Source organism: Leucoraja erinacea, chromosome 17, assembly GCF_028641065.1.
Source record: "Leucoraja erinacea ecotype New England chromosome 17, Leri_hhj_1, whole genome shotgun sequence".
In the NCBI taxonomy this organism is placed as follows: Eukaryota; Metazoa; Chordata; class Chondrichthyes; order Rajiformes; family Rajidae; genus Leucoraja; species Leucoraja erinaceus.
Genome location: NC_073393.1, coordinates 1,677,182 through 1,700,372, shown reverse-complemented (window position 1 = coordinate 1,700,372; position 23,191 = coordinate 1,677,182). Strand labels below are relative to the sequence as shown.

The window sequence follows — 23,191 nt, the reverse complement described above, 5'->3', positions numbered from 1 at the left end:
CAAATTGAATATAGTGATTAATATTTTGTAAAATGAATGAATACTAACTTTATTGATATATTGGACACAAGGATTTTGTAATGAGGGAAATTTAATGAGACATAAGAATGTTACTGAGATGTATGGTGGACAAAAGTGCTGGAGAAACTCAGCAGGTGCAGCAGCATCTATGGAGCGAAGGAAATAGGCAACGTTTCGTGCTGAAACCCTTCTTCAGACTCAACGTTTTGGGCCAAAACCCTTCTCCAGCACTTTTGTCTACCTTTGATTTTCCAGCATCTGCAGTTCCTTCTTAATTACTGAAATGAAGAAGGGGTTATTCTGACAAGTACTAAATTCCATTCTCAATTTTAAAGTTCTCTTTTGATGTGACTTTAGACAAATATTAAGATAAAACTTAAAAGCAAATAAATATCCAAAGTTGTTCTTTCACTGAAGATTAACATTTATTTTTCATTATTGGCAGTGTGTCAAAGCTTTGGTATATTACCAATTATACACCTGTAACTTGGACATGACAAATGACAAGGGGGACACTCCTCTCCACGTCGCAGCTCGATGGGGATACGATGGCATCATTCAGGTTCTGCTGGAGAATGGAGCTAATACTGAAATTCAGAACAAGATGAAAGATACACCATGGCATTGTGCACTCAACTCCAAGGTAGTAGAGACGCTGCAGTTCATTAAACTGTTTGTTGGTGCCACCTGAAGATGCTTATAAATAGAACCCATCATTTGGCAGCATAGTTTAAAATCTCATTAATTGGTGAGTGAAGCAAGAGTGAGGTTTTTAAAGTTTCAAAATCTATCTGATCGTTAGAGACATCATTACGATTATTTTGCTGCAGTTGCATTTTTGTTTTCCCCAAAAAATTCAATCTGACTTTTGTACCATAAATGCAGGAGAGAGAACTATTGCAGTCATTGATTAGAGACTTTGTACGCAAAGGCTGACACTCATTTTGGTCATGCGATTTTCATCTGTTCTCACAAAGATAAAAGGAAAGATGAAACCGTTTGGGCTTTTATTAAATTATCGAATTAATTAAATTAATAATCTGATGAAGTCAAATTTATTTATCATTCAGCTGTACTTTAATTGAGAGCCACAAGATCTGAGAAAACAACTTTTCTGATGTGAGTACGTGAAATTCCTGACGTTATGGTTTAGTTATCCACCGAAAACGGCACACTAGCCTCAGAATCTCATTGTTGTAATATGTCTCCTTATAACATAAGGTGTGTGTTATCTCAAATGTTCAAAATAAAATGTTGAAAATGAAGTACAAACAGGGAGCTGTTAAATATTGATGGAAAAGAGTACATTTGAATCGTATATTCTTTGTTTCTTCTGCAATGGCAGTATCTCAGGAGAGAAGGAATGGGTGACGTTTCGGGTTGAGACCATTCTTCAGTCTGAAAAACGTACCCCCCCCCCCTTCTGTCCAGATATGCTGCCTGTCCCGCTGAGTTACTCCAGCATTTTGTGTGTACCTCTGATTGAAACCAGCATCTGCAGTTCTTTCCTACATGTTCTTTGGGTTATTTTTCTGCAAGACGTTGTATGTCCCCTCAGTTGTTCACATTCACCATCAGCCGGGTTTCCTTGCCAGAAGAGAGATTGCCACATGGCTGCTGGTTGTCAAGAACAATCAGCAGGTGCAGGATGCCCATCGCTTCAGAGATTTGAAGCACGTTGGAAAATAGAAGGAAATTTTGAAAAACCTAAGAAGCATGAAAATGAAGCACGTGCCTGAAAGGGATGTTGTGTGATGTTGACCAGCTTGTTCAAGTCTACTTGGGCTTTTCTTGTGCTGTAACATCCTTCCAGTATAAGAAATGTTGATGTTAATGCATTGGTATTCATAGTGACTGGAATATTTTCTTAATCATTGTACTTAAAGTTGTTATTTACCCTTCTAGATACTAGATTTGCTGGAAATAACCTGCATTAATACTGACAGACAACAGAGTAAGCAAGAGGTAAATAACTTTGTCCCTTTATCTTTAAAGACCAATGCAGGTTTAAATTTAAATTTTGGATTAGTAACTTTTAACATTTGTCTGTATTGAGTAATTTTAAGTGGAAATTCAGTCTGTTAGCAGGTCTCCACAGTCTTCCACTGATGCTGGCAGTCAGAAGTCGACCATTTCTACAATCTCATCAATATCGGATGAGGTGAGGCAAGAAGAGGACAAAGGAAAGTACAAAGAGGTGAACGCTGTTCTATTGTGTTGTTGATGACAAGTTTAAGTCTCCAGCTGTCACTTTGCGAAGTCCATTAAACAACATATAGAAAATAGGTGCAGGAGTAGGCCATTCGGCCCTTCAAGCCTGCACCGCCATTCAATATGATCATGGCTGATCATCCAACTAAGTATCCTGTACCTTCTCTCCATACCCCCTGATCCTTTAGCCACAAGGGCCACATCTAACTCCCTCTTAAATATAGCCAATGAACTGGCCTCAACTATCTTCTGTGGCAGAGAATTCCAGAGATTCACCACTCTGTGTGAAAAATGTTTTTCTCATCTCGGTCCTAAAAGATTTCCCCCTTAAACTGTGACCCCTTGTTCTGGACTTCCCCAACATCGGGAACAATCTTCCTGCATCTAACCTGTCCAACCCCTTAAGACTTTTGTAAGTTCAAGTTCAAGTGAGTTTATTGTCATGTGTCCCTGTATAGGACAATGAAATTCTTGCTTTGCTTAAGCACACAGAAAATAGTAGGCATTTACTACAAAACAGATAAATGTGTCCATATACCATGATATAAATATATACACACATGAATAAATAAACTGATAAAGTGCAAATAGCAGAAAGTGGTTATTAATAATCAGAGTTTTGTCCGAGCCAGGTTTAATAGCCTGATGGCTGTGGGGAAGTAGCTATTCCTGAACCTGGTTGTTGCAGTCTTCAGGCTCCTGTACCTTCTACCTGAAGGTAGCAGGGAGATGAATGTATGGCCAGGATGGTGTGGGTCTTTAATGATACTGCCAGCCTTTTTGAGGCAGCGACTGCGATAAATCCCCTCGATGGAAGGAAGGTCAGAGCCGATGATGGACTGGGCAGTGTTTACTACTTTTTGTAGTCTTTTCCTCTCCAGGATGCTCAAATTGCCGAACCAAGCCACGATGCAAGATCCCCCCTCAATCTTCTAAATTCTAGCGAGTACAAACCGCTTTAATGATCTGGCTGCCTAATGATATAACATTAAATTATTATGCAACAAGGAAACAGATGAAAAAAAGATTGTTTATACTGTCACTTCAATATACCAAGCAAATGTTTCAACCTGTTCTCAGCAGTAATGTGAGGAAAATAATGTTAATATTAGAGACTTCAAGTTCTGTTAGAATAAACCAAATTAATTTTGTAATTATTCATTTTGTTTCTCGGTCGGGTAAGTTGTAATTATCTGGGATATGATTCTGGGAAGTGCAGGTGAATGAAACCTAATTCTGCCGTGGATCTTTGCTTTCAATTAATCTCAGTTATTCACTGTCCTGTTCTTTTGTAGAGCATTATTGTTAAATTATTGGATAATTAGACCAAAAATTGAGAAATGTGAGTTTACATTCAACACCGGTTAAACATGGGTTAAATAATCAACAATAAGAGCAGACACAGACAGTAAAACGTTCAGGAAGGAACTGCAGATTGTATTGTATATCTTTATTGTCATTTTCCTGAGTACTCGCATACCCAGAGGAAACAAAAAAATGGGGGATTTTATAGAAACTTACAAAATTCTTAAGGGGTTGGACAGGCTAGATGCAGAAAGATTGTTCCCGATGTTGGGGAAGTCCAGAACAAGGGGTCACACACAGTTTAAGGATAAGGGGGGATGTGTTTTAGGACCGAAATGAGAAAAACATTTTTTTTTCACACAGAGAGTGGTGAATCTCTGGAATTCTCTGCTACAGAAGGTAGTTGAGGCCAGTTCATTGGCTATATTTAAGAGGGAGTTAGATGTGGCCCTTGTGGCTAAAGGGATCAGGGGGTATGGAGAGAAGGCAGGTACTGGATACTGAGTTGGATGATCAGCCATGATCATATTGAATGGCGGTGCAGGCTCAAAGGGCCGAATGGTCTACTCCTGCACCTAATTTCTATGTTTCTATGTTTCTAACTACAGTGACAATAACATAATTTTTACTGAAATAACATGTTTCTTCTCAGGACAAAGATTTTGAAACTAGTTAAAATAACTGATGAATATCCTCCATCAATATCAATACTAAATAAAAGTGTGTGCCTGCAGTAATGGGTGGGAAGGGAGTTTCTTCTCATTTTAGCAGACTTTATTAGATGTGAAGCGCATGAATAATTAGTGCGGAACTGAAGATGGCTGTGACATTATGTACTACAATTGGCAAGGTAATGTTGCAATTAAACTTTCAGGGGAAGAAATGACATTTAACCATGTTATGGCCTTTAAATATTTTCTACCGATTGACTGACTAGTGATTCAAAATCAAGTTATTATACCTAAAGGAAACCGATGAAAAAGTAACCTCTTTCCTGATTAAACAGATCTAGCAACACAAAGCAAGAATAAACGTTAATGGCTTTTAGTGATGTTTATATGCCCTGGAACACTACCAATCTAATTTGATGAAACAACATGACAATGATGTGTTCCAAAGCTAGCATTTTCTGTACCTATTTAGGATTAAAAAAAAAAAATCATTTGCCACCTACATAAATCTTGCGGACTAGGTTGACAAAAGTGCTGGAGAAACTCAGTGGGTGCAGCAGCATCTATGGAGCGAGGGAAATAGGAAACGTTTCGGGCCGAAACCCTTCAAGTTTCAGCCCGAAACGTTTCTTATTTCCCTCGCTCCATAGATGCTGCTGCACCTACTGAGTTTCTCCAGCACTTTTGTCCACCTTCAATTTTCCAGCATCTGCAGTTCCTTCTTAAACACTTTGTAGACTAGGTTACTGATCTGCTAGAAAGAAATGTACTGAACCAGGTTACTAATTTTAATTCTTTACGGTTAATAAAAGGATCTTAGTAAATTGCTTTTTATTGCAGACGGAAAAGTTATTGCGAGCGGTGGCTGATGGAGATGTAGAAATGGTAAGTACAGAATATCGGTCTTGAAACCCGATCTGAAAATTAATTAGAAAGATGACGGTGGCGTTTTCCTGAATTCCTTTTTGGTAACTTTATAAATCCATGGGCAGCACGCACGGTGGTGCAGCGGTAGAGTTGCTGTGTGTATGGTGAACTGTTGGGACTGAAGGCAGATTAATACCCAGGGCCTGATGGCCCTAGAAATCATGGACGCATTGGTGATCATTTTCCAATGTTCTCTCGACTCTGCATCGTTTTCTGTGGACTGGAGGGTAGCCAATGTGACTCCACTTTTTAAGAAAGGAGGGAGAGAGAAAACGGGGAATTTTAGACCAGTCAGCCTCACATCAGTAGTGGGGAAGATGCTTGAGTCTATTATTAAAGATGTTACAACAGCGCATTTGGAATGCAGTGAAAGGATCGGTCAAAGTCAATATGAATGTATGAAGGAGAAATCATGCTTGACTAATCTTCTGGAATTTTTTGAGGATGTAACAAGTAGAATGGATAAGTGAGAGCCAGTGGATGTGGTGTATCTGGACTTTCAAAAAGCCTTTGACAAGGTCCGACACAAGAGATTAGTATGCAAAATTAGAGCACATGGTATTGGGGGTAGGGGATTGACATGGATAGAGAACTGGTTGGCAGACAGGAAGCAAAGAGCAGGAATTAACAGGTCCTTTTCAGAGACTAGTGGGGTGCCACAAGCCTTCCCTGAACCTATCATTATTCTCATAATTACCCAACATGAAGCTTTAGAATTCAGCAGCATTTAACATTCAGCCAAACACTAGATAATTTTTAAAACAATTGATTTTAGTTTTCAATCTGAAGGAATCCACTGAAATCCACAAGTTTTATCATTAATGCATTAATGTTTTATTATTATTAATGTTTAGTGTTTTCTGAGTCATTCGTAACTGTCAGTGTATGTCATGTTGTTACTTGTGGGCGGAGCATCAAGGCAAATTCCTTGTATGTGAATACTTGGCCAATAAATTTACTTACTTAAATCATTCCCTAGACTGGACAACTGTTTGTCCCCCTTTCCTGTTGCTTTCTGTCATTGTGACGAGTTTATATTCTATGCTGCCACTTCCATTTGTTGATCACCCCAACCCATTACATAGTTCAGAGGTGACCATCCTTTCCTCTGCCAGTTCAGAGTGTTAATGAAACAAACCCTTGTGGATTAATGAATGCACAGAAGGCGTAATTACAAAACACAGCATGGAACTCCCTCTCATGGTGCACGTCCACAATTGCAAGGCTGCTCGGGTAAGTATCCTCTCAAGCACAAGGCCTAAAGCAAAGTCTCCTTTAAATCAGCATAGTAGTCGAGCAGGATAGCTGGTTTGGATCAGACTTTAAAGTACGAGGTGTGGTACTACAGATGGAAAGAAAAAACATTTTAAACCAGTTAGTGATTTCTGCAGATCTCTAGCTTCTGTTTACGGCTATACACTGACCTTCATTAAACTGATTGGAAATTCAGCAGCATTAGAGTAGATAATTTAATCCTCTTTCTCTGCTAAAGCACAAGGGCTGGTGCTGCATCTGACTGCTTGTCAATCAACTAATGTTCAATCTTGTGCTTTGAGTGCCTGAGAATCTAGGCTAGTATTGGAATGTAAATTATTAGCCTAAAAAATCATAGTAAAAATAGAATAAAATGGTTGCGAGTTCAACGTATTAAATATTCTGTTTCTTTTTACTTGACTTAGGCCTTGTTTCAAGAGAGTTAGATTTAGCTCTTGGTGCTAAAGGAATCAAGGGATATGGGGGGAAAGCAGGAAGGGGGTACTGATTTTAGATGATCAGCCATGATCATATTGAATGGCGGTGCTGGCTCGAAGGGCCAAATGGCCTACTCCTGCACCTATTTTTCTATGTTTTTTTGTTTCTATAACCAGATGTAAGTGTTTATTCTGTGCAAACAGACCACTGAATCAGTATTGTGAATGAAACGAGACTGGAGTTTTTGGCTGTATCTTTAGGGAGTTGATACGGAGTCTGCAACTTTTCATTGAGAAATGCAAGTCATTGGGAATAGGAAAGATTCTCCACTGAATGGAGCATACCTTGCAGTAAGAAGGCCGTCAGCATCCATAAAGACTCCTCACACCCTTGTAACGGACTGTTTGAACTACTTCCCTCCGGCAGACGTTACAAGGCCTTCTACGCCCGAACCTCCACTCAGAAACAGCTTTATTCCCAGAGCTATAGCGGCTCTGAACCGGCCCTGCTGAGTGCCCCCCACCCCCCCCCCCCCTGGACTGTCTCCCTCGGATGGTCACGTCACACAGCTTATTTATTTATTTTACTTTTCTTTTACATCGGTTGGAAGCTGCATACTAAATCTCGTTGCACTGACGTGCAATGACAATAAAAGATATTATTATTATTATTATTAAGAGTGCTGTTGGCTGGACTTGGTGAGTCACGGGTAGTAGAGTTGGTATAAAAAGGGTGCAAACTAAACTTTAGCAGTCTTTGAGAGCAGGTTGGACAAAGCACAGACTTACCAGCTCATCAGAGGAAGGAAGGTTAGGAGTGAGCATGGCCGGATTTACGTATTAGCTTCACAAGCTTAAGCTTGGGGCCTCGAGATCTAGGGAGCCTCGGCAGGGCCGGATTTACCTACAGGCCTCATACGTTGAGGCCTAGGGCCTCAAAATCCCGGGGGCCTCCAGCCAAGGTGTTTTTTTTCATAGAGTTAAAAAGAATGCGCAGTGGGTCCGGGCGGGTTCAGATCTCCATTTGCACGACACACAATCACCTTGATGCCTCGTGTCTACTCCAGGTATGTAGTAGAATATTGCGTTGCGGGAGTGCCTGCGCCTGCGGCACGGAGTCAGAGCCTCGATGTGTGGGAGAGAGTGGGGAAAGGGGGGGTTGAGATGGGGGGGAGGGAGGGGAGGGGGGGGAGAGAAAGAGAGGGGGGAGAGAGAGATGGGGAGGAAGGGGGAGAGGGAAAGGGGATTATCTTTAGTGAGATTGCAAAATTAAGGTAGGTTTTAGAGATATTTTCTCCTCCATATGAATAATATGAAACAATTGGAACTGCTTTCTATTCCTTGATAACAATACTGAAAAATATAAATTCCATAGTTTGCAATTTTCATTTTGCATCATATTTTTAATGTGCACACACTAACACAGTCGTACAGTAACAGGCAATCAAATCAACATGCAAAACATTTTCTAAAAAAAGGTTTTATTTACTGCAAAAACTTACAGTATTTTATTTGCAGTGTTTGCATGCTCCGTTATAACATTTTACAGTACAACTTGATTATTAAAACAAGGACAGCTTCAATTCTTGATTTTAAAAAAATGTATACAACAATGACCCCAATCATCCAATTCCAACCACTCATTACTCTTGACTCAACCAAAATTATTTCTGAAATATTGGTCATAAATTTGGTGCAAAAATGTTCCAAAATAAGGCTCAGAATGCACCAGAGAGCATCTAAAACCCCGGAGCTTCCAGGGCCCTTAAGCGGGCCCTGGACCCCGGCTGCAGTCTTTCAGCTTTGCGCTTGTGATATGCGCTGTGTGCACTTATTTCACTAGCACTGGCAATAAATAAAAAGCTCAGCTTTCCAGCTCTTATCTCATTGGCCACGCTCAGCTGCATATCGGTGTCAATCTGGTGGACTCTTCCATCTTCCTCTCGTTGTGGGGGATTGGGAGGGGCCTCACAAGTGGAATAGCCTAGGGCCTCTCTTCATCTAAATCCAGCCCTGGGAGTAAGTGTGGGGATTGGCTGAACAATTAGATTGGAAGATTGGTAATTTAGGCAATTTAGCATCTGACAAGAGGTGCAGCCTTGTCGAGGGAAGTGCCCTGATTGTTACACCTAAGGTAATGGAAGAGAGAAGGAGGGTGACGGTGAGAAAGGGAGGGAAACATGGAATGCAAAGGTCCCCGGGTGTTGTACCTCTTGTGAACAGGTTCACCCACTTAGAAGCTGTCGGGACAGAAGAAGTTAACAGACTGAGCGGCTGATTGGCTTGCGAAGCCAAAAGGGCTGTTGAGCCAAAACCAAAGAGGCTGACGTCAGGCAACGCCATGGTAGTTGGAGACTCCATTGTGAGAGGTACGGACAGGGGTTTCTGCGGCAACAGATGGGATTCAAGGATGGTGTGCTACCTCCCTGGTGCCAGGATCCAGGATGTCACGACAGCTTGTAAGTGGGTGAACCTGTTCTCAAGAGGTACAACAATATTGAATTGCTCCCAAAAAACGTCACATAATTAAATACTTTTTATGAAGTACAGAAGGTGTTGAAATGCAGGTTGTTGCAAACATTCTATATCAGTACCTGCCAGAAATAAATTAAAACAAGTCTTTGTTCTCCTGTCTGCCAAATTGTTTCACAAGGGTTTTTGATTACAATTGAATTCTTAGTGACGTAAATGTTCTCCAAGAAGTTAGCAAAGATTTCTCTTCTACCCACCCTTCCCCTTCCTTATAATCTTGTGTGTTCTACCTGCAGGTACGATATCTGTTTGAATGGATGGACGAAGATCCAGATGAGGAAGATGGACTTGTACTGAAACCAGAATTCTGCCACCCTTTGTGTTGGTGTCCCAAGTGTGAACCTGCACAGAAGGTAGCGTCACCTGCTGCTTGCTGTTTGTTAATGCGATCTTGTGGTTTCTTAAACGATGATCGTAGCATTTGAGATATGATTCCAAAACTATAGTTGATGACTTTGGCAAGAAACCCTGGTTCTAGACCCAGGGCAATGATCTACCTTGACTGCTCTAGAAATGATCATTTGTTTTAGTCTTGCTCCACCTTTGTTTGAAAGTGTTTACAATACGTGCTTGTTATTCCACATTTGGGGATTGCTGTATATCGGGATAATCCCAAGACTAATGGTGGGTGTGATCTCTCTAGAAACTCTCCAGTGTTACAGTAAATGGATTGGGTGTGAATTCTGCCAACCAAGATGGGTTTACTCCGTTACATGTGGCCTCTCTGCACGGACATATTGACTTGGTCTCACTTCTTCTGCGCCATGGTGCTAATGTCAACATGAAAAATTCCCATCATTCGACCCCACTCCACCTGGCGTGCCAACACACTGACCTACAGGTAAACGAGATTGGCTTGCAATAAAGTTTTGGTTTGTGAAATATTTCAGACTTGTTTCCTGACAATGATTACTCTTTAAAAATAGCGTTTCACCTTTGAGTTGTATATTCTTTCCTTTTTGTATCGAGGAACAAATGTTTGACATTCATGAACTAAACACGGAGGTATGCCGGGGTCAGAACTCCACACATTGGGAATCCTGGCACAGTTTCCACTGGGAATCTGATCCATTCACAAGGTTGGAGTTCAGAGCACAATCCCAGATCAATTCTAGTAGAATCAGGAAAATAAATTCATATAAAGTGCTGAGAGACTAACAGTGGAACTACCCCGTATGGTTGAATGAAACTGTGCCAATTAGTTAATTAATATTTAACAGCAGGATCTTCTGATGAAGAGAGATCGTAGTATAATAGAATTTCTCTTTGAGTAATGCGATTAAAATATTAGGGTTTTAAATGTAAATAGATCCAATTATATAACTGTGGGCTAGAAGACCAGATTCAATTGGGAAATGCCATTAAAAAAATCGGAGTGTTTAAAATCATGAGAGGAATAGATCAGAGTCTCTTGTCCACATTAGGTGAATCATGGACATATGTTTAAGGTGAAGGGGAAAAGATTTAATAGGAATCCGATGGGTAACCTTTTCACACAGAGAGTGGTGGGTGTATGGAACGAGCTGCCAGAAGAGGTGGTCGAGGCTGAGACTATCCCAACGTTTAAGAAACAGTTATAGGTACATGGATAGAACAGGTTTTGAGGGATATGGACCAATCGCAGGCAGGTGGGTCTAGTGTAGCTGGTACATGTTGGCCGGTGTGGGCAAGTTGGGCCGAAGGGCCTGTTTCTACATTGTTTCACTGTGACTCTACACACTTTGTCTTCTCTCACTTCAAACCCCTCTATCCACAGATATCTTCCTCACGATTCCTCCTGCCGTTTCCTTTCATCATTCTTGTCCTTGACAATATAGAACTATCTTTACATCTTTAGATTAATACCACCTGTTCTGATTTTTTTTGGAAACAGATAGTAAAATACTTGCTGAATTATAATGCCAAACTGAACAAGAAAGATTTGTTTGGTAACACTCCGTTGCTGCATGCTTGCTTTCGAGGCTATCTGGACATTGCTGAATTGCTGCTGAAGGTAAGAACATCACGTGTGTGAAATGCCGTCGTTTTCATTGGTGAGATACAGCTTCTAATTCTGACTAATCTGTTTTTCTCTAATATTTAGCACTTTCAACTCCATAGTCAAAACAAACCTATTTATTTGTAGTTGCATTTTCTTTTGGTGGAATTCATCACTGGTTAAGAACACAGTATTTCAAATCCCATCCCAGAGATGTGATCTAGTTTCACTTTGGTGCCATTCAGAGATTCAGCTGCAGCTTCTAGAGCAAATTTTCATTTCAGATTGGATCCAACTATTTTTGGGGTTTACTTTGTGCGAAGGAATTTGATCACAGTTTAGCCATATCTATTGTATTATAACCTCAGTTAATTTTCTCCATCCTCTTCTAAATATAATTATTTTCTATTGTTGATGCAAACTTGCAGTTCCTCCCCACTGCTCCGCCATTTAGTTATTCTCCAACGTGATTTATCTTGCTTCAGACTGTATGACACCAGGGCTGCCAACATTGGGTGAGAGTTGGCAGCCCTGTGACGCCCACACTAATTTGTGCCCATCTTTCATTTGCGTATCTGTGAAAGCTCTCATCGGTCATCTTTCTCTCACCATCATGACTTTACTTTTTTATGTTGATGATTAAGGCTTCCCTTTGGCCTTATATTTTATTGTTGGCACTGTAGTTTTCCCTTTTTTAAGAACTTTCAAGCGATACATATTGCGTGTAATTCTATAAATGTTGGCGTTTGCATGTTTAGTTTCTGCCTCTGGATGCAACCTCCAAGACTATTATAGTCCACTCGTGCCTCGTGCCTGTAGTTTGCTTATTCAGATTATAGAGCAAATTTTCAGATTGGATCAAACTATTTTTAATTTTTACAATCGTATCTATCGTATTATAATCAATAACTAATCCTTTCTAAATATAAACTATTGGATGTAAATGAGCCATCACCTTGTTATAAACAGGTAAATGCAGGAAACATTCCCGTACTGTACCCGGGGCGCTGCTTAATAATGTTGGGGCAGTCGAAGCTTCGGCAGTCAAAGTCCCCGCGTCGGGGCGATCGATGCTCCTGCGACTTTGAGCTCCCGAAGTCGGTCCCTAACCAGATGTTAAAGTCCGCAGCCCCAAAGTCGATCCTCGACAGGGATAGTGGGTTCTGCGATGGTAAGTCTGCAGGCACCTGCGGTGGAGCTCTCGAAGTCAGTCTCCAGCAAAGGCTCCGCTCCAGCTCCTCTATGTTAGGCCGCAGTGCGGACGGAGATACGATACGGAAAAAAACGCATCTCCATCGACGTAAGAGATTAGAAGTTTCCCCCAACTCCCCCCACCCATATAAAACAAGCTAAAGAACACTAAAAACATACATTTAACACATAGACACAACAAAGAAGGAAGGGACAGACAGACTGTTGGCGAGGCAGCCAGTTTGCCTTTTCTATATACACATATGTCCTTAATGTTTGCTTATTGTACAAATCCTCAGCATGGTGCCTCTGTCAATGTGGCCAATAACCAAGGGAATACTGGTCTACATGAAGCTGTGAAAGGACAGTATCAAGCCCTGGTCCACCTGCTCATGTCCAATGGAGCATCAGTCAATTTGCGAAATAAGCAACAGTGTACACCAGTGGACTTTGCAGAAGCAGTCTGTGGAAAGGTAAATACTTCAACCGACAGCGCCTTGTAGATCATAGAGTCCTAGGGAATATAGAATCATAGGGAATATCAGAAGGCTGAATGGTCCCACAAGCCTGGATAAAACTTGGTGACAAATTTGCCCTGGGCTTTTTCCTACTTGTATCACTTATTCCTTGATTCCCCTCCATTCCAAAAATCGATTGAGATCCGATTTGGCTGAAACGAACTGACCATACGTGGTACTCTGAGGTAAACTGAATGATTTGGGACTGGCTGTATGAAGAGATTCTTCCTGACAATCTCAAACAGCCAAGCTCTTCCCCTGAAACTGCAGGCCAGAGGAGCTGCCTCTCTGGTTAAAGGAAGCAATCTCTGCAGACATCCAATCTGGACCCTTCACGTGATCATCTTGTGCCATCTAAGCTCCAGAAACTATAGTGGGTTTGTCTTTTTAACATCATAAATACAATCTTCTCATCCCAGGAATCATTTGATAAGCCTTTAATGTGTACATCCTTCCCATCATAAAAAGATGAGAACTGTACCAAGTATTTCAGGTTTGATCCCCAGGGACCTGTTGAATTGGAGCTAGATCATGCTGAGAATTGCCAGTTCAAGGCCAACATCATTTGCCATCCCATATTTCCCTTGTAAATATCTGTTTGAGAAATGCTAATGAATCTTATTGAGAAATGTTTATGAAAAATTGTTCAGCAAAACTGTTCAGAAAAAAACCCGCTGACTATTCTTTTCCCATAAACCCATCAAAAAAAACATCATTTTGCATTTTCACAAAGTCATGTTCGCCCCTGTTTAAAATGGCACATCAAAGGTGAACCTCCGTAATTGGGTAAAGGAACTAGTTAAGTTCCAAAACTTCCCTTCTCTTATCCAGTTCTAAAATAATCAAACAAATCTTATTAATGGTCCCCACAGATGCAACCTGACCATCCATGTATTTGCAGCAATTTGTCACACCTCAGTAATTGGGTAAAGGAACTAGTTAAGGTGTTACAGATGCTAGTTTACAGAAAAGTGCTGGAATAACTCAAACAAATCTTATTAATGGTCCCCACAGATGTAACCTGACCATCCATGTATTTGCAGCAATTTTTGTCACACTTTATATTTTACTAAATGTAGGAACAAGTTGTTACAGATGCTAGTTTACAGAAAGTGCCGGAATGATTCAGTAGATTAGGCAGCTCCTCTGGAGAACGTGGATAGGTGACGTTTCACAGAGTGCTGGAGTTACTCAGCGGGTCAGGCAGTATCTGTGGAGAACATGGATAGGTGACGTTGTGGGTTGGGACCTTTCTTCATTCTGATTGTGGTGGGGGAGGGGGAATCTGGAAGGGAAAAGGGACAGGATAAAGCTGGGCAAATAATGGGCGGATACGGGTGAGGAAGGGGTTTTGATAGCAAATGATTGGACAAAGGCCAGAGATTAAAAGAGGGATCTAGGAGTACAGGTTGTTGATAATGGTGGTTTGGTGTGGCTCTGTATGGAAGGGATCCAACACAAGAGACACAAACCCAGTGAAAGCAGGAAGCATAATTTTCATGCACTGTGTAGTGGAAATCTGAAATACCTCTCTGTAAGAATCCAATAGATGAATTGAAATACATGAGGCTGAGATCAGATGGTCATCATAAGTTGAGAACATGAGGGAAGTGAAGAAAAATAAGAAACGCATTTAAATCTGGACAAATAACGCAACATATTCAGGGATTGATTGTTTATTTTGTTGGTGTAAAGCTGTCCCTGGCACCTGCGTGTAGGAACAAGGCGCTGAGATGGCAGCAGTGAGTCAGTTGCTGGAATGATCTCCGACTTCCTCCTTTTCAACGCTCCTGCCCTCCCCACAACTTTACCCCTGGCGGCCCAACCGAGTTTACAACTGTGCAGCCTAGGCCATACTGACCCGGGCCAGACTCCCCACCTGCTGTGGAAAGGAACTCTTTCCCCCCCCCCCCCCCCCCCCCACAGCGCTGCTGTCCTTTTACAGCCGCTTCCCACTTCAACCAGTTCCAGGATCTAAGGCGTGGCAAGTTCCGCGGAGCAGTCGCTACGAGAGTGGCATTGCACGGCCTAACCTTCTGCCTCCAAGACGCGGGTACATTTTTGGCCCTTATTTTAGAGTAAAAAAAATATCGTCTTGGACGCGGAGAAATACGGTGGTTGCATTAAAATGCTGTCTGACTCCAGATTAATTGGAGGCCAATGTGAATGCACCATAATCACACAGAGCATTTAATTTTGTGTTTCTCCTTCACTTGTTCAGAATGTGGAGATTCTGAAGATTCTGGAAACTGTGCCTGCTCGGGTAACGGAACAGGGCCATGTGATCGCAGTAAATGCCGTTCGGAAGCCAATGCCTGCAAATGTCAAAAAGAAATGTAAGTAATTTCTCCCTGTAAATTAAATAATTTGCCCAGATTGCAGCTTAACGTAGAATTTAAGTCGGTTGTTGATTTAGGTAGTCCTGTTAGTGATGCTGCATATGGGTGTCGTGTCCCTGTTTCATCTGCAGGAAGAATGATCCGGTTCCACTGGCGTGGGGAGACAGGAGGAGGGGAGGTGGGGTATAGTCATCTCTATACGTGGGACTGTACTCCCAAATAGGATCTGTGGCTTCATGGAAGAGGAAAACATTGATGTTAGTTGTACTTGACAGATGTTCGTACAGCTTCAGTTTTAACATTTTATAAACTGATAAGTGAATCGGAAAAAAGTAAATGTAGGCATATAGTTGAGTAATTAATGGTGGAAAGTGTATTTTAAACGGTGACGAATACTTTATAATCACGTAAATTCCGAGATATCTGAACTTTTCAGTAACAATTCTGAAAGGAAATGTTTGGAGTTGAGAAGGGTCTTGTTCTATTATTGGTATAATTTCACTTTTATTCCAATTTATTCTATATCCTGAGAAAGAACCAAATTATTCTATAATGTTTAGAACATTTGGAATACTAACTTGGGGATTAGTAATGTTTAGAAGCACATCATCTGCATATAACCATATTTTATTGGTGGTGTATTTGGTATTATATCCATAAATGCCTGAATGGGACCTGATACTCTCAGCAAGGGGTTCTATGGCTAAAGCAAATAACATCGGGGAAAGGGCACATCCTTGTCTGTTACCCCTAGATAAATAACATTTAGGTGAAAGCATTTGATTTGTCAATATTCTAGCTGTCGGATTAGTGTATAAAAGCTTCACCCATAAAGTAAAGTATTCTCCCAATTGAAATTTTCCCAACACTGTGAAAAGATAAGACTATTCCACTTGGTCGAAAGCCTTTTCTGCATCTAAAGAAATAATTGTTAGATCTTCATTTGTCATTCTCTGCGAATACATTATGTTAAACAAACGTCTCAAATTATAAAACGAATGTAGTTTAGGTATTAACCCAGTTTGATCTGGATGTATTATTAACCCGATAACTAGGCTTAATCTACGACCCAAAGTCTTGGCTAGTATCTTCTGATCCGTATTTAGAAGGGCTATTGCCCTATAGGATCCAGGCTCCTCAAGATTTTTATCTTTTTTTGGAATCAATGGGATGGTTGATTCAGCTAGAGTTTGTGGTAAAGTGTTCTTTAAATGCTTGAATATAAAGGGTTTATAAACGTGGGGGGATTAAATCATTACAATTTTTATAAAATTCGTTACTAAACCCGTCCAGACCCTGAGTTTTTCCACTTTTCAATGATTTAATAGTCTCTACGATGTCTTTCAAAAATTATTTCTTTTGTTTTCTAGATGATGCACTTAAGAAGGTAGAAGCAATTGATGAGTCGAACGGTAAAATACAGCTTGCACAGTCCATACATCAATTTGACAAGTGAGTGAAATGTAAATGAGTGAAGTGGGTAGGATTCATGCTGCTGGCTGCTGTTAATGAGAGCCACAATTTAGTTAGGTTAACTTTAATCTATGAATGTTCTTCGCATGACCATTTTCAAGATGTTGTGCCTGATAGCATACTTTTCAAACATTGTAAGTGGATGGGATAATTCAAACATTAATGATTTGAACGGGAGGTTGCTCCTGTTCAAACTGACACATTCCAGATCAGTCCTCACTGACGTGTGTGAGTGTTCCCGTTAGATTGGTACGAGTTCGCACATCGTGTTTTAAATTATGTTTGGAAATATTTAAATTATGTTCAGAAGTATTTGCCATTCTTGTTGATAATAGAACCAAGTTTTTACCATTTTGAAAACATGAGTTCAATTCATTTTCCAACTTGAAATTCACAAATTTAGCTCATACATAACCTTGTCTTGACCTTCAATTTATACATTTACATGCAGTAGAACGTGCCATTCCTTGGATCAAATGGAGCTGTTGCTGCAGTTTTGCTGAGTTGATTTGTTTTAGAACATTGGGATTCATTATAATTTTAAATGCACTTCTGGCACTAAAGCTCAGTACAGATTGGCAACAGTGAAAGTATTGGGGGGGGGTTGTGAAACCTTTAATTTTGGATAAATCAATTCAATGAAGAGAGACCACATAGAGGGAAGCAGGAAATGTAGAGTTTGTGGTTACAACTTTGTCCTGTAAAGGAAACGGCAACACTACCGTGGAAGTTGTTTCTGGGATCCTTTAAAGCAACTTGGAAGGTGCAAAATCATGAATGCAGGGATTTAATAAAGCATGCGGTAAAAAGTGTTCTTAACGTGGAACGTTAACATCCATGAAATTCAGGGTATGCTCACTAAATGTCCCAGAATACAAAATAGGGGAGGCCCATGTTAAATTTGTTCATGAGTCAGATTAAATTAACAGTCAATGCTGTGTGAATGTTTCATGAACAGCATAGTTATGATAATAACTGAATTATAATGGATATATATAGATCTAATAACCCAGCATTTAAACAACACTTGGGACTGGTACATGGCTGGGAAAGGTTTAGAGGGATATCGGCCAAACTTGATCACTTTTCCATTGTAACTCTTTTTGAATCATGAGAACTTTGCAGATATTGCCTATATAATTCTTCAATTTAAATGACAATTAAATAATTCTATTTAAGGAAATTGGGGAATTACAAACCAGTTATCTTAAAATCTTATTTTGCAAAATTACTGGGAAAGAGTGGTTTAACATGATAGAGATATTCACTGGGATACTGAAAGATAGCACGGATTTGTTAGACCATGCCTGATAAACCTGATTGATTTTGTTTTTATAAATGTGACTAAGGTCTCAGATGGAGTGCTCATTAGAAAAAAACTTATCTGAAGGCAGATTCTTGATTTGATTAGAATATATACAGAGCAACAAGATGCAGAGAGGATAATGAGCACCAGATCACGTTGATGTGATGTAGACTGCAGAGAGGATCTGTGTGAATTACAATGTCTCACAACCAACAAGGCAGATGTTTCCCTCCAGAGGACTAGAGCACAAAAGGGTGAAAGTGTTGGTCCAACGATGCCTGATGGTTCAATAACCTCTGTTGGAAATTAGGCAAGCTCTAAACTTTACTCCGCACCTTTAACGGTGACTGAGTGAAAAATCCCCCCAAAACTAGTTTAAGATAAGGACCCTAAGTGCAATTAAGCAGGTAGAATGTGTTTGTAGAATCTTTGGTGTTTGTAGCTCTATTTGATTACATAACTATATTTAAATGATAATGGTAACTCTGTTGGTGTAATGAACTAGCTGTAAATATTCACTACTCTTGTGCGCTCACTCCCTCAATTGAACGGCCCCCCTGCACTCGTGTTATAGTAACTTGCAATGAATGCAGTGAAGGACATTTGATCCCAACTCTACTGCAGAGTAGACACATCAATACATCTTTCACACTGTAAGGAGCAAAGACTTGCTCACAGGAGTGGTTCGAGATGGACATAGATATCAGGTGTGCGGGCGGTGGGGGGAGAGATTTAATGGGTGCCTGAGGGGCAACTGTTTCACATGGAGCTGCCAGAGGAAGTAGTTGAGGCAGGTACTATAACATTTATAAAGCATTTGGACTTTTTAAAGGTTTAGAGGAATATGGGCTAAACGTGGGCAGCTGGGACTAGTGTAGATGGGGCATCCCAGTCGCTGTGATCAAGTTGGGCAGAAGGGCATGTTTCTGTGCTGTAACACTCTGGAAAAACATGAAAATATGTTGTTGTGTTCCCTGATCTACCCACTTATATGTTATAAAAATGGGGTGCATCTATTTAAGGAGAATCATGTGTTCTTGAAACAATTTTTTTAACTGTCAAAAGTTTTTTTTAGATCCAAGAATTTAAGAAAGACTGTGACAAGAGATAAAAGTATCCCTAGATTTGATGAACAATTAATCCATGAGGTAAGATCATAAGAGATAGGAGCAGAATTAGACCATTCGGTCCATCAAGTGTACTCTGCCATTCAATCATGGCAGATCTATCTCTCTCCCTAACTCCATTCTGCTGCCTTCTCCCCATAACCTCTGACACCCGTACAAATCTTGCAAGAAACCTTGCAAGTCAGGAACTGAGTAGATGCAGTGTCATCTATTGCGCACCATGTATAATGTATTTCCATGTATAATGTCTTTTAACACAGAAATGTCACAAGATACTTTGTGCAAGCAATTGTATGACAACCTGTACGCCTATGGAGTGTGGGAGGAAACCGGAGCAACCGGTGAGAACCCACGCGGTCACGGGGAGAACCTGCAAACTATATAGGCAGTAACGGTAGTCGGGATCTAATCTGGGTCTCTGCCGCTGTGAGGCAAGTCTACCGTAGTGCCACTGTCCATATGGCCCTCCACTAACATTAAACCCCCAACTCAAATGGTTATTTTGTTTGGCATCTTATTGGATTCTTTCATTCCTCCAGTTATATCATAACTGCTAGATTTGTTTTGCACTATTTCACTTTCATGATAATTCTCCTTAATTGTTTTGGAAATGCTCGCTATCTCTTGTTTGATATTTTTAATCTAATATTTCAAAGTACAGTAATGTGACCATTATATCTATGTAATTGGTTTCAAGTCTAGCTTAGAAGTTTAAATCAAATTTCGGAGTAATGTATTTAATTACAGTCATTATGATCACAGTAGCTCTGTAACAATCGTCTCAATGCAGCAGGCAGGGTCTTCCTGTTTGGTTTGCAATGTTATTCTATTAATTCATCTTCCCAGTTTGTGTGAATTCCAGTGAACATAAATTCCATGTATATTGCTCATCTCTCCCACAAGTCAACGTTACCAAATATTCTCCCAACGGTATTACCCTGGTAGGGGCAGTGTGCATATCCTTCCTCACCAACGGGTCAGTTTTGTCATCTGTTTCTAACCATACTAATTCTACTTACTGATTTTCTGATTTGTGATCGTCATTTTATTTTCTGAGCTGCCCGACTATTTACATGTAATTTTGAAACAAAGAATTCAAGAATATTTTATTTTCAACTTTGATAACCATGCAACTTTAATAATCATGTCTCTGCTTTAGGTAATAAATCAAACCTATTTGTTTTTTTGTTCCATTCATTTATTGTGCTACAATGCTTCATGCCATGAGGTAAAACCAACCCAAATTTTCCTTGTGACTGTTTTTCCCAGAGGTGACATAATTATTAATAACTGACTCTTTGTGTTACATTCTGATCAACACTGACATGACTGAATAGTCTTGTTTCTTGGGTTTGTAAATATCTTCCATTTCAAACGATATTCCACCTTGAATTTAAAGGCCATCTAGTACATGGGCCCAGCCTGGATTTACTTCCGTAATCCCACCATCCAACACGACACCGATTTCATTCTTCTGCGTATCAGAGGTCAATATCACAAATTCTGCTCTCGAGATCTGTGTACGAGTATCAAGCATGAGCCATTAAATTGTTTAATGAAAAAGTCACTTTGGTCTCCACACCAATCCTTTAAGGACGCAGCTTTCCCAATATTTGCCTTAATTGCCAACTTGAAAATGTATTAAAAAAAAAAATTAAAAAAAAATTCTGACTAATCCACCCAGCCTCCATTTATGTTCCTGTTCTAACAGTTGGCAATCAAGACTTTTGACAAAGGAACATTGAAGCACATCGAGGCAGAAGGTCAAAGTGGATCGTCACTTTTTATTTCTGATGTTGAACTTGAAACTGGGAGAGAGAGACTGCCAATAATAACCATCAGCAAGATGGATTATCCAGGCAAGATACACCCGCGTTTACCTGATGAAGCGGATGATGTTAATGGCAACAATGAATTTGTGGCAAAGTTTGGAGAATTTTGTAATCATTCACAAGATATTGAAACATCTCGAGATGCAAAGATAGACAGACACAGCACTTCAAGTTTTCCTGAAACTAAAAAGTAACAGGTGCTTCAAAACAGTGATGATATCCAACATGTTGTTGATTTCTTCAGTACCTTAAAAAAAAAAAGGACTGTGCCTCCTGTTATCTACTTCAGTCATCTAACCAGTTCAAAACTGAATCTTTGGATGAAGATCATCAGAATCCATGGAGAAGCATGCCCACTGTGAGGTCGCAAAGGGAAAAGCACTTAAGACCAAAAGAATATAGATATTACAGTAGCAATATTTTATTTTGCACTTGAATAGGGAAATGGAGCTTCATCAATAGGCTGCTATGTGGTATTGCAAGCCCTGTATTGTGTATATGTATATAACTATTCTTCACTCACAATTATTGATAGTTTTTAACAAAAAGACCACTTGAACCTATCAAAAATGTATTTTTTAACCTCTTGCCAATCTTCCTGTCGAGCTTCTTTCTGTTGATGTCTGTGTTTTTGAAGGGAAATTTCTATAATGATGTGTGCCTTACATTTAATTTATATATGTGCATAAGCAATGTGGCTTCTTACGAGATTAAATATTCAAAAATAAAATGTGACTTTTTATGTCCCCTCCTACTGGTGAGGCTTTCAGGATAGATGGTGAAATCTATTAGTCTAATCAGTTGATTGAAAGTAAGAGTCAAATCTATTGATCAACTCTAACGTCATGGATTCAGGTTGCTTTTCTGAAGACACGATTGTTTTGACATTTTACCTGGTGTTAAAATTGTTAATAATCACGTTATCATAAATACTCTTGTGATGCACACACGCGCACACGCACACACGCGCACACACTTCCAGCCGTGTTATGAGACTGCACGTTATCTGCACATCTGATATCGGGGTATCTAAAGATGCCATTTAAAATTGTAATGAGATACTTGTTCACATTCTTATTGTTGTATATAACTGCTATGATTTTAAAAAAATGGTTTGAACTGAGCAGGGGTCAATAGTGATGTTCCAGTTATAATGAGAGAGTAAGGAAAATCATTGTTTTAAAAGATTAAAGCGTTATATGGTCTTCTATGCAAGGTGTTTAGGCAAATCCTGATCTAACTTGGTAACTATCAAATAACAAAATTGGACTAAAATTCCCATTTGAATTCATTGTTACAACCTTGCAGATGGCAAACAAAAATAATGATAAATTATAATAATTGCCTAATTAGCTATGATCAAGGATTTAGATGGATATCTGCAGAACTTGATGAGAAATAGACCCTGAACTTAGCCATGCTGAAAATGACATCCCAGCTCCAAGCAGAATGGATGCATTGGGTGAGCATGTTTGGTTTGGGGCAGTTGGAGCATTTGGTAACAGTGGGAAGTAATAAACTAAAAGGTTGTCCACCTTCTTTTCACACACGTGCAGCATTTTCGCTACTTACACCTTTCCATTTCATCAAACTAATGCTATCTCAGAGCCTGCTACTGTCCTAACTTAATTTTACTACCATTGTATGTGCACACTTTAGAATAATGTCAAATTGAATACTTATTGCCCAAGGAGCTAATATTGCTTCTAACATCTATAAACCTACTTTCAAAAAGCAGTTTGTTGTACCGAATATCAAATGCACTAATCAACCCCAATTAATTTTGAGCTAGTCACATGATCAGGCTTTATTAACCTATATTTTGCCAAGTGCCAGATTTCACATTGTTGTCGGGTTCAACATGATGGAGGACTAGTTCTCTCTGTGAAGTTTTCAGTTAGTACCATTCTTCAGAAACGTTCTGTCCATTTACTTGTGCAGATGCTGTCTGTCACTGTCCTCCAAACACCGATTTCTCCCGCTCTCCTTTTTCTGACCATTTCCACTGTCTCTTCTGTGTCGCCATCAGCAGCATCTGTACCTTCAGCCATCAGGCACCTCTGCCATGT

General features: G+C 40.0%; 1 protein-coding gene across 2 annotated transcripts in view; it reads left to right on the top strand.

The window, feature by feature from the left end:
* Positions 1 to 21,852, top strand: part of ankrd27 (ankyrin repeat domain 27 (VPS9 domain)) — a 54,474-nt gene extending 32,622 nt beyond the window's left edge. The window contains exons 18-29 of one of the 2 annotated variants that reach the window (XR_008724835.1): positions 467 to 664; positions 1,927 to 1,986; positions 2,099 to 2,218; positions 5,049 to 5,093; positions 9,595 to 9,711; positions 10,002 to 10,199; positions 11,232 to 11,351; positions 12,827 to 13,000; positions 15,267 to 15,381; positions 16,755 to 16,836; positions 19,229 to 19,311; positions 21,002 to 21,018. Coding sequence is in view for 1 of the 2 variants with exons in the window: in XM_055648351.1 (XP_055504326.1) it covers positions 467 to 664; positions 1,927 to 1,986; positions 2,099 to 2,218; positions 5,049 to 5,093; positions 9,595 to 9,711; positions 10,002 to 10,199; positions 11,232 to 11,351; positions 12,827 to 13,000; positions 15,267 to 15,381; positions 16,755 to 16,836; positions 19,239 to 19,311; positions 21,002 to 21,316 (1,617 nt within the window). In the remaining variant the exon portion in view is untranslated. Of the gene's footprint in view, positions 1 to 466; positions 665 to 1,926; positions 1,987 to 2,098; positions 2,219 to 5,048; positions 5,094 to 9,594; positions 9,712 to 10,001; positions 10,200 to 11,231; positions 11,352 to 12,826; positions 13,001 to 15,266; positions 15,382 to 16,754; positions 16,837 to 19,228; positions 19,312 to 21,001 lie in introns of both variants that reach the window. The other variant, XM_055648351.1, reaches the window with a different exon arrangement.
* Positions 21,853 to 23,191: the final 1,339 nt, after the last annotated feature.